At 54.7% G+C, this 10,838-nt stretch overlaps 1 protein-coding gene across 1 annotated transcript; it reads right to left on the minus strand.

Annotated features, from left to right (window-relative positions):
• Window positions 1-266: 266 nt before the first annotated feature.
• FAM131C (family with sequence similarity 131 member C) lies at window positions 267-10,301 on the minus strand. The gene is made up of 6 exons (XM_061601583.1): window positions 9,891-10,301; window positions 6,061-6,176; window positions 5,514-5,610; window positions 3,974-4,156; window positions 2,229-2,339; window positions 267-1,240 (listed from the first exon to the last, which is right to left on the minus strand). Exons 1-6 carry the CDS (start codon window positions 9,910-9,912, stop codon window positions 942-944), a joined length of 828 nt encoding a protein of 275 aa, XP_061457567.1. The 5' UTR covers window positions 9,913-10,301; the 3' UTR covers window positions 267-941.
• Between the last annotated feature and the right edge of the window lie 537 nt (window positions 10,302-10,838).

Below are 10,838 nucleotides of genomic sequence, written 5' to 3' on the forward strand. Positions count from 1 at the left end.
TCATATAGGGTTTTTTTGGGGGGGGGATCCTCTTCTCTTTACTTTTGAAAAAACACCAACGGCTCCTAGCAGAGCTCCCTTTGGACCAGAGAAGATCCGGCTGAGATCAGCTGCAAGTCCCCTCTCTTTGCCATCAGAGTTGGTCTCTGGAGCAGAGCTCTGGAGCAACAGCTCAAAGTGTGCAAGAACCTCCTATAAAACAATCCCTGCTTCCAAAAACAGCAGGGGGCAGCTTGCACACAGCTGAGCTTTCTTCTGGGTGAGCGAGTGCAAGCGCTGGAGGCTTTCGGGATTTCTGAGCAATATCTTTTTTATTTATTTACAAATATACACAGTGCGCTGGGGGATCCGGGTGAGTGGTGGGACAAGTAGGTATCCAAAGCAGGCCGTTCTCAGCCTTCATGCAGGCTCCCCTTGAGGAAACAGCAATGAATCTGCCCTGATCATCAGCGAATCAAGCAAGCAAAGAGAAGAGGGTCACTTGGCAGCTCTCACTAGTCACACAGATACAGGAAGGACTGGAGTTGCACACAGCGCCCAATTTTCTTTTACTAAATCGACAGCCGCCAACGGACCTGTGTGGATCCACCTTAAAAACACATTGCTGGCAAACACAGCACACACACCCCAATTCAGTTTAAAAGAAGGGCTGTCGTGAGACTATACCCACCTTTGTTACAAGACACAAGGACTTTTTGGGGGGTTCACCCCAGAAGGAGGAATGGCACCACGAAAGAATTAACCTCTGTGACCTTCTTCAGAGTGATGCTGCCGTAATGGGACACGGATAAAACTTCCTCCAATCCCAAGAAATCAGTTCTCTTGCCCACTGAATGGAAAGGCCGAACCCCTCACAAAACCTGCAACGACCACATCCTTCTCAGAAGCTCAAGCTGCAGCTGACCCACGGCTGAGACTCCCCACCACCACCGGTCTGTCCTCTAGTTATAAAAGACCTCGTCCTCCGAGAGGGAGCTGCTGTCCACGTAGCGGAGGGAGGTGGCGCTCTGCTGCAGCCAGAGGGACCCAGCCGGGCTCTCCTGGTCCCCTTCCCTGGGGGGCGCCCTTCCCAAGCTGTCCATGGGGCTGTTCCAGCTGTTGCCCAGCGAGTGCCCATTTGGAGCAGGGGACTTGCAGCTCGACAGAGAGAAGGCCTGGAGGCTTTCTGTGACGTTGGAGGGGCTCACAGCACCCTGGAGGGTGAGGAGCAAATTCCCCGGCGGGTAGATGCTTCCCAGATCTGGAAGAAGAAGAGGCAGCAAAACTAGAAGCCCAGGAATAGAGACGTTTTATGCCGCTCTGTCAGCAACATACATGGACCTCAGCAAAATAAAAGGGAAAGACAGAAAGATATCCCTGCCTGGATGAGGTCATCACCTACATTTCAACAGCCGGAGAGACTCAGAAATCCCGTGTGTGGCCGCTCGTCAGGAAGGGGCTGACGAGAAAAATGTCACCATTCAACTCTGTTAATGTGACCCCATTTGGAAGACACTGTAATAACCCATTCTGGGTGCCACACCTCAAAAAGGATACTGTAGGACTGGGCAAGGTTCAGAAAAGGGCAACGGACATGATCAAGGGGATGGAGCAGCGCCCTTGTGAGGAAAGGCTGCAGCACGCAGGGCTGTCTAGTCTCGATGAAAATGTAACACACCTGAATCAGCCACTCTGGGAAGGAGCTGAGGCTGCAGCTCCGGGGCAGAGCCCCTGCCTTGCATGCAGAAGGTCCCAGCTCAGCCCATGGCAGGATCTCCAGGTAGGGTTGGGAGGGACTCCTCCCTGAGACCCTGGACAGCTGCTGCCAGTCAGTGCAGGCAATACTGGGCTAGATGGACCAAGGCTGTGACTCGGAAAGAGGTGGCTTACTATGTTCCTAAATTTGGAAGTGAGGAGTATACAGTCCCAGAGGAGTGATGGGAGATCTGTGGCCTCCCAACTCTCATCTGTTGCAGCCGGCATGGCTAGTCAGGAATGATGGGTGTGCCACAGGTTCCTTATCCCAGTCCTAGACCAACAGCATCCCCAGGGGATAACTGGCCCCACCCATTTCATGAACTCCTCCAATGACTGAGAGATGACGGCTCATCTCCAATGCTCGTCCCACTCAGAGGAGACCCACTGAAGTTAACAGACATGACTAACTTATATCCGTTAATTTCAACGGGTCTACTCTGAGTAGAGCTTGGTTGGCTACATCCACAGAAAAAGGCAAGAACAAGAGGTACCTTGGAGTGCAGCAGCCTCCTGTGACATCCCCCCATAATTCAACTCCTCTTCATCCAGGGAGGACAAGGCACTCAGCGTGGCTTCGGCGATGGCAAACTGTGCAGCCACACCTGGACAGGGGAAGGGAGGGAGAAGTCAGGGAAGGAGGCAGCCCAGCTCCTGAACTCTTGCAGGCCTAGCAGAATTAAATGGCAAGTCAGGCTTAGCCTAGGGAACCGTCAAACCTTCCCCAAAGAAGCCATTGCCCTTCTTTATCTTCATTTCCCATACTTTCTTGGGAACAAAGCCGACAGCTATTTTGCAGCTGAGACTACCGCAGGCTATCAGGCTTGTGCGTGACCTGCGGCAGCTGGTTCTGGATTAGAACTGGAACATTTGGCCACACCTCAGGGCCCACCTGCACGATACATTTCAAGCAGCATATTGCCCCTTCAGACAGCCATCGCTGGGAAGTGTAGTTCGCTAAGGGTTCCCACTGTTCCCTTCACAGAGTTACACTTCCTACAGTTCCCTGGGGAAAGGGATACTTTTTAAGCCACTCTGTAGCTCTGTGAGAACAGGGGTCTCCTAATAGCCCTTGGCACCCTTAACAAACTACAGTTCCCATGATTCTTTGGGGGAAGCCATGACTATTTAAAGTGGTTTAATGCTGCTTTAAATGTGCAGGGCAGATGGGGCCTTACTCCTGTTTCATTTCCAAGAAGCCTGACAAAGGTCATATCCACACCATACATTTCAAGCACTCTTACCCCACTTTTCACAGTTCTTGCTTCCAACCCGTCCCCCAAGAACCCTGGGAACTGTAGTTTGTTAAAGGCGCTGGGAGTTGTTAGGAGACCCCACACACAGAACTACAACTCCCAGCACCATTAACAAATGACAGTTCTTCCCAGGATGCTTCAGGGGAAGCCATGACTGTTAAAAGTGGTATAAGAGTGCTTTAAATGTATATGGTGTGGATGTGATCAGCGAGGTCCTGAGTAGAGAGCAACTATCTCGGTCAGCCTGACCACAAAGAGTGAGCTACAGTGGCCTTTTTCAGAAGGCAGCACCCTCCACAGGGCCTGCCCAAGCCACCAGAAGCAGAGGCAGGGCCCCACTGCCACCACCCAGGAGCCCCCCCTCACTCACTTTAGAGCCTGGACCAGTCAACTGCTCAAGTGGCTGGTGGGGGACAGGGGGTGCTTGTTTTAGCTGCCCTGACAGGGGCTCTGGCAGGTAGGGGGCACTCATCCTGCTGCCCCTCTCAACACACCGCTTGAGACAAGTGTAGCTTCTGGGAGAGTCAGCTCTGGCCTTCCATCGCCCTTTAATGTGTGCAAGGGTGCAATGGGGTAGCAGATTTTTTCCCTCCCTAGCTTAGATGCAGAAGGAGACAACATAACAGTTAATCCCAATGCGAAGGACCCCTGAAGTTCATGCAGCAGCAGCTGATTGTTGCTGGCATGAAAGAGACGCTCAGCTGAGAGCAGATATACGATGCCCTCTAACGTCCCTTGAACCAGGCTTCCGTGCCAGTGAGTTCCACGGAGACTTACTCTGAAGTTAAACGTGCACACGAAGACTTAAATCACATTGGCAGTGTTGAGGGGCGCTGCATTACCTCTCAGTCCTCCGAGGGACCTCAGCACTCTGACAGCATTGACCTTGCTCTTGAGTTGATGCCTCCTTTATGGGACCACAACCCCTGCCCCAAGCACACCATTCCCCTAACTCCCACCCCCAACCCAGCCCCATTGCTGACCTGCTGCAAACCATGCCTCCTTCAGCTCATCGGTGAGGTCGGCGTAGATCTCCTCGTCCGTCAGCGCCTGCTCCCAGCCCGTCCGGGGAGCGCTCCAGCCCTTCCACTCAATGAGGTGGGCCACGCGACCCTGGGCCATGGCTGTGGGCTTGGTGATGTGGTCCTTGATAGTCCGGACGAGGCCTGAGGGGCAGAGACGGAGGAAGAGGAGCCACACTGAGCCCAGGCGCGAACAGAAGGGGGAGCTGCGCGCTGGAGCCATCGGAAGGCAGCTCAAAGAGGGACCAATTCCGCGCAAGCCCTGCTGCTACTCTTGCGTGGAGGTTTCCATGGAAACAAACACCCCAGGATATATTAATCTCCACAATGTCCAACCACTTTAAGTGGAGGCTGGAAGGGCGCGCCGGCTGTGGCTGCTTTGGAAACGGCAGGCAAAAGCATCGCGCTTGCCAATCTGGATGCCACACAACCCCAGCCAGAGGACCTCTTCCCTTCACTCCTCCCTTGCCCAGCTAACGCTGGCCACCCCCCTCTCACCGAGTTTATAAACCTTTATTTATAAAAGTATTTCTGCACTGACATCTCACAAAATATCAGGGTGGCACACAACATTAAACACAGATAATCATTAAAGCGACTGGCTCACTGAAAAATTAAAAATTAAACTGCTACAAAGACCGGTAGGCATATTAAAAAAAAGACTTCAAGCGGTGCCTGGATGTCAAAAGCAAAAGGACACCTGCTGAATCTCTGTTGGAAAATGGTTCCGCAGTGTGGGACCAGCGACACTAAATGCCGGGCTGCTGGTGGGGCCTTGCTGGGCCTCTCAACGTGGGGGACAATTAACAGCTCCTCTGGAGCTTGGTGACTGAGCTGGGATACAGAAGGGCTCAGGGGGCCCTTCAGACAGCCTGGACCCAAATCTTTTAGTGCTTTGTGCATCAAGACAAGAACCGTGACCCTGCATCTTACTCTGTGTCTCTTCAACCCACAGCACTCATCAAAGTTGCCTGCGTTGTTTTTACCCAAGAAAAACCCAGCACATGTCTATAAAGTAGGCTGGGATCCATGCGGTGGATTTCAGCTGTGTTTTTACAGAGTTAGCGGCCCATATGTCTTGCCAGGCTGGCATCCGCTAGAAATAAACACAATGGAATATCACAGCATAATAATACCCAAAGGGACCGAGGTACATCCTTGTGTTGTTCAATGGAAGGATGCAACCTCTGGGACGCATCAAGCAGAGCCTGCAAATCCGCTGTTGTTGCAGGGCAAGGACAGCAGCTCAGGTGCCATGTTGAAACACACTGAGGAAAGGGGCCCCACTGTGGGTGCTTTCTCCAAGGGCCCCCTGAAACCAGGAGCTGGCACCCTGAGGAAGCTCCATTTGTCATATGTCTGCTTGCCAGGTTGACAAGGCCCACAGCAGCCCTCCAAAATAAAAAGTCCTCAGGCGGTCCTACAACCACAGGAGCAGCTCTGGAAGGCAGCAGAGGGGAAGAACCGGCCTTGCGAGGAGGAAGGAAGAGGAAGAACCTACCGACCAGGGAAGAGGTGGCGAGGGCCGTCACGTGATAGGCACTGGGGGAGCCCGTGTCACCTGCAGGCAGGAGCCCGCTGGAGTCTTTGAGGCATTCCTGCGGACACAGAACAGAGGAGGGCTGGGTGGGGAGAGGGTCAGGGATGGGGGGGAGAGCAGCGCTGGAGAAAGGGCCCCCCCACGCAGGGCCGTCACACAGCAAAGTGGGATTTCATTTTGCAGGCACACCCCCTGCTTGTGAATGGAGGAAACTGCCTTGCCCATCTGGCCTAGTGCCGCCTGCTCTTGCCGGCAGCCGTTCTCCAGGGTCTCGGGCTGTGGCTCAGCAGCAGAGCATCAGTGCTGCAGGCAGAAGGTCCCCGGCAGCATCTCCATGCAGGGCTGGACAAAGATCCCTGCCTGAGACCTGGAGAGTCGCTGCCAGCCAGTGTAGCAACAATGAGCCAGACAGACCAAGAGCCGCCATCGTTCCTAAGCGTCTGTGAATTACGCGAAACACAAAGGAGCATAAATCCAGCCACGCCAGTGAGCCACGCCTCGCAGGTACCTCCTTGTCGTCCTTTTCTGGGGCAAAGGGAGGGCAGCGGTTCCCTTGGGGGGCAGCAGGAGGACAGTCCAGCTGGGGAGCGACGGGCTGCTCCTTGTGGGCGCTTGTGAAGAATTCTGCCAGACAGGACCAGAGAGCGAGCTATCAGCAGCGTTTCTCGTGGGGCACCGCTCCCACCTGCCTCTCTGGCACACCCTGCCTCCCCCAAACCCCAGAAAAGGCTTTTTTAGGAGGGGGAGGAGGAGGAGGAACAGGGGATCAACTTCACATGCTGCCGGCATGAACCAACCAGGCCCCCGCCTGGCTTCAAAGCAGTCCTCCTCAACCCGCAGGAACCAGCCTTGTTCCCTGCCGCATGTTCTTGCCTCGGCCCCCTCCCCTGTGTGGCTGGTGCAACCTCCCTGGAAGGACCCCCCCCCCAAATTGCTCAGCCCCTTTGCCTGCTCTGCCACACTCGGCGTCTTTGCCAGCGCAATGGCAAGGCCAAGCCACAGCAGCCATCATGAGCAGCCTCGGAAGAGTCTGTGTGACAACTCCTGTTTCAGCAGGAGGGAAGGAATTCAGCCCCTGCTAAATGGCTCCTCACCGTAACACCCTTTTGCAGCACCGCCACACAAGGAGGAACGAGGGGGCTGCCCACTTCCTGCCAGGCAACCTTTCAGCACCCCTCTGCATTTTGGCTGTATCTTCCGCAGGCAGAGGTAGTGTTTATGTAAAAATAAAAACTTGCTTGGAGGAGGGAAGGCACCAAAGACAAGGACTTGCCAGCTTGACGGAGGCAGCAGCAATCGTGCAGGACAGACAACAGGAAGCCCTTCTTCCCACGCGCCAGTTTGACGGGCAGCTAAAAACTGCAGTTTCATGTGAGCGCGCAGCACTTTTTGGTGGGCGGGGTGGAAATTGTGCCAAACATCTGAACTAACAGCAGCCTTTGGAATAATGGGGCAGAGGCTAGCCACAGATGTGTAGGGAGACGTGTGGGGGAATGTGGAAGAACATCAAGCAAGGGTCAAGTGATGCAGCTGGGGGCAAAAAAATCTGACTCCTGGGTCTGAGCTGGTGATGGAAAGGACAAGTTCCATGCTAGAGACCATCAGGAAAGGAATTGAAAATAACACCATCCCGGTGTGTAAATGCGGGTGTATAAATGCTGTTATACAAATCTCTGGCACAGCTGCATCTGGGATACTGTGTACAGTTCTGGTCGCCTCATCTCAAAAGGGATATTGTAGACCTACAAAAGGTTCAGAAAACAGCCCCCCAAATGATCAAGGGGATGGAGCGACTCCCCTGTGAGGAAGGGGTGCAGTATATGTGGGGCTCTTTGGAGAAAAGGCGAGGAAGATGACAGAAGTGAATAAAACTCTGCATGGCGTCAAGAAAGATTTTCTCCCTCTCTCATAATATCAGAAGCCAGGTGGGGCCATCCAAAGAAGCTGAAGGATGGAGGACTCAGGACAGACAAAGGCAGGGACTTCACACAGCGCATTGTGAGGTGATGAAATTCGCTCCTACAAGAAATAGTGGTGGTAGCCAACTTGGAGATGGCTTTAGAAGGAGATTGGACAAACTCAGGGAGGAGGCAGAGGCCATCAAAGGCTGCAGCCTCCAAGGCCAGAGACAGAATGTCACTGGGGAGTCATCAGTGGGGAAAGCACTGCCGTTGCGCCCTGCTTGGGGGCTGCCTTGGGGCACCTGGTTGGGAGGCCAGACTAGGTAGGCCTTTCATCGGATCCAGCAACAGGACTCTTCCTGCGCTAATTTTTTTAGTCACCTCACATCCGAGGCAGCAAAACAAACATATTTCAAATGGGAATTGATGACGCAGCTGCCAGCAGGCCGCCCAACAGCCAGTGACTCAAGACAAACCCCAAATCCCTGTTCCGCCTCTGCTCCTTTGCATTCAGCACTACAAGGCTCAGTCCGTTTGTGTCTTTCAAAAGGCGCTTTGGAGGCCTCCCTTTAAGACAAAGGATGTCCTTAAAAGACTGTGTGTGTGCTTTGGAAGGGGGAGTTTGAAAAGGCCGACAGCCTGTCCCACAGCAACCCCTAAGGATTCCCCACCTACTAATCCCAGATGGTGGCCAGGCAGAGAGGAAAGAGGTAGGCATTCTGCCCATGTTCAGAGGTGATTTTCTTTGTTACACCTTCATATGCCCAGGACTGGCTCCTCCCAGCTCTGTAAACCAACTGCAGAGCTTTAGCCTCGGCTGGCTCAGAAGGACAGAGGGTCCCTGCCATCCTCCAGGCTAAATCTAAGGTTCTCCTTCTCATGAATCCTCCCCTCCTCAGTAGCGCCCTTTGCTCTGCAGGAAGGAGCCCAACAGCACGTGCAGCAAGCCCCCCTTCCCATCTCCAGCTCTACAGAAGAGCAGCTGCTTGCAACAGCAGCAGCACCGCCTCCATTTGTCAAGCTGCCTCTTCACAGAGACCCGCTTCTTCCCTGAGTTCCTCTCTCCTCCGCTTTGCACCTCTCAGTCTTTGCTCATCACCGCTGTCTGGCCTGTTTTAGCACAGACTGCCTAGTGCAAATGAGAGGAGTTAAAAGGAGCAACTGGAGCAGTGAGGATCTGCAGGAGCTGGGACCGGTGGCGGCCTTGCGCAGAAACACCTTCCCTACAAGGACCCACTGGCCACCTCAGACTTCATCTGTCTCTCCCCCATGACTGGGAAGAAAACCATTATTTAATGCTGCTGCCTCCTTTCCGTGTTAGAGTTGCTGAGTTTATAAACGGGGCTTACAAATATCTGTCTCCAGCTCAGCTGAGATGGAAACTCTTTGGGAAGTTTCTTTGCCTCCTGAAGAATCCAGCACAGCTTCAACACTTGGAGAAGATCTCTGTGTGACTCGAAAGCTGCCACTCACTGTTGCTTCCTCCAAGAGATCTCTTGCTCTTTTAACGTGCTTTGTCCCTGGCTTTGGTTGAGCCCCAGTACCTGTTGGGCTCTTCCAAAGGTCATATCTTTATGAGGAATTCAAGAGTCCCACTGAGCATGTGCAGAGCACCACATCTCAGAATGCCGCAGCAGCTTGAACCTCAGGTGACCCCACCTGTTATCACCTCTTGTTGTTGTTATGTGCCTTCAAGTCGATTATGACTTATGGTGACCCCATGAATCAGGCTGCTGGATAAGTCCAAGGTGGGCCCATCTAGTCCAGCATCCTTTCCTCCTAAAGTGGCCAAGCAGATGGCTCCCTGGAAACCCACAACTGCTGTTGATTCCCCTCCCCATGAGAAGCTGGTGGGCAGAGTGGTAGACTGCTACTGGGTGTGGAGGCCCCATTTAGCCATCTCAGTTAGTAACGGTGGAAAGGCTAGTCATGCCGGGCAAAGGGGGGTAGTATATTCAAATTCAGAGGGAGCCTCAGGGTCCCAGGTGCTGCTGGGGGGGGGCAACGGAGGGCAGGGTGGAGTCGCTACTACCCTCAGGCCCAGCTTCTTGCAAAAGAACAGTCGAAGCCGCCTTCGGACCACTGGTTGGCTCACCATCGCTCGCCCCGGCCATAGCCTGCTGTGCAGGGGTCCTGAGCAGAAGGGAGAATTCGAACCTGGCACATGTGACAGGGGACACCCCCCCCGCTGCGCCTGTGCGTCCCTTTCCGATGACGGGCAGGAGGGAGAAAGATCAACAGACAGGCACACGCCCCGCGCGCGCTCCAGGTCTCCAGAGAGGGCAGGAAAACCTGGACGGGCAGACGGACACCCTCCCTCCGGTGTGGGTGGGGACTGCCTGAGCCTTGCCCCCTCGCGGCGCCCTGCGGGTCCTTCGAGGGAGGACCTCCCCGAGTGACCTTGGGGGTGGCAGGCGGAAGGAGAAGCGGCGCTCACCTTTGGTCACGCAGGAGCCCATCGCGGGGCGCCGCTGCCCTCCCCAGCGGGGCGCATCGAGGAGGCAAGCGGAGCCGCGTCCACCTCGCTCCGCTCCTTTCCTTCCCGGCGCTTGAAGCCGGAGAGGCGGAGCGGCCCGCCGGGGGAGCCGCCTCGAAGGCAGGACCGAGCTGCGGAGGGGCCCGCCCGCGCGCCCGGGTTGCTGCGCGCTCCTCGGGGCCGAGCTGCTTCCGACGGCGCGCCGCCTCTGCCCCTTTGGACGTGCAAGGCGCGGCAGACACGCCCCCAAACCAAGGCAGGCGGGAGGACCCGACACCCTCGGGGCGGGGGGGGACTCCTGCAGGCGGCCTCCTCCCGCGCCGCCCCGCGACTCCAACAGGTCTCCTGGGTGGGGCGGGGAAGGGTGCGAGAGAGGTGGGTGCTAGCAGAGCTCTTGGCCCTACGAACGGCAGCCGCTGTAAGCAGGGCGGGCGGGGTTCGGTGGGCCGCTGGCCTGATCCAGCCTCAGGGCTCTGTGATGTTCCTATATTAATGTATATATGGTAAGTGTTGTTGTTTTAGAAGATACATGGTAAGTGGAGTGAAAGAGGAGGGGGAGTGAATGGGCAGTAGAATGCGAGATGATTGGCTGAGTGTTTAAAATGGCTGAATGTATAAAAGGAGGAGTGAGAGTGGAATCTGGGGGGAAGAAGAGAAAGAGTGGATTGCTTGGTGGGGTTTGAGAGAGTTGTTTGCCAGGAGAGCGTGGAGAAGGAGGGAGGTGGAGTTCGGATTAGTATTGAGTAAAACCATATGCTTATGTGCCTTAAGAAGAAATCTTGTTAATCTTGTTAGCTTTGTTATCTGTAATAAATACTTAATTTGGTTTACCAAAGGCCTGATCCTTGGCTGGGGTTTCACAGACCAGAAGGGAGGGTAAGGTAATGACCAAGGCTGAAGGGGAACTGT

Source organism: Rhineura floridana, chromosome 18, assembly GCF_030035675.1.
Source record: "Rhineura floridana isolate rRhiFlo1 chromosome 18, rRhiFlo1.hap2, whole genome shotgun sequence".
NCBI classification, from domain to species: Eukaryota; Metazoa; Chordata; class Lepidosauria; order Squamata; family Rhineuridae; genus Rhineura; species Rhineura floridana.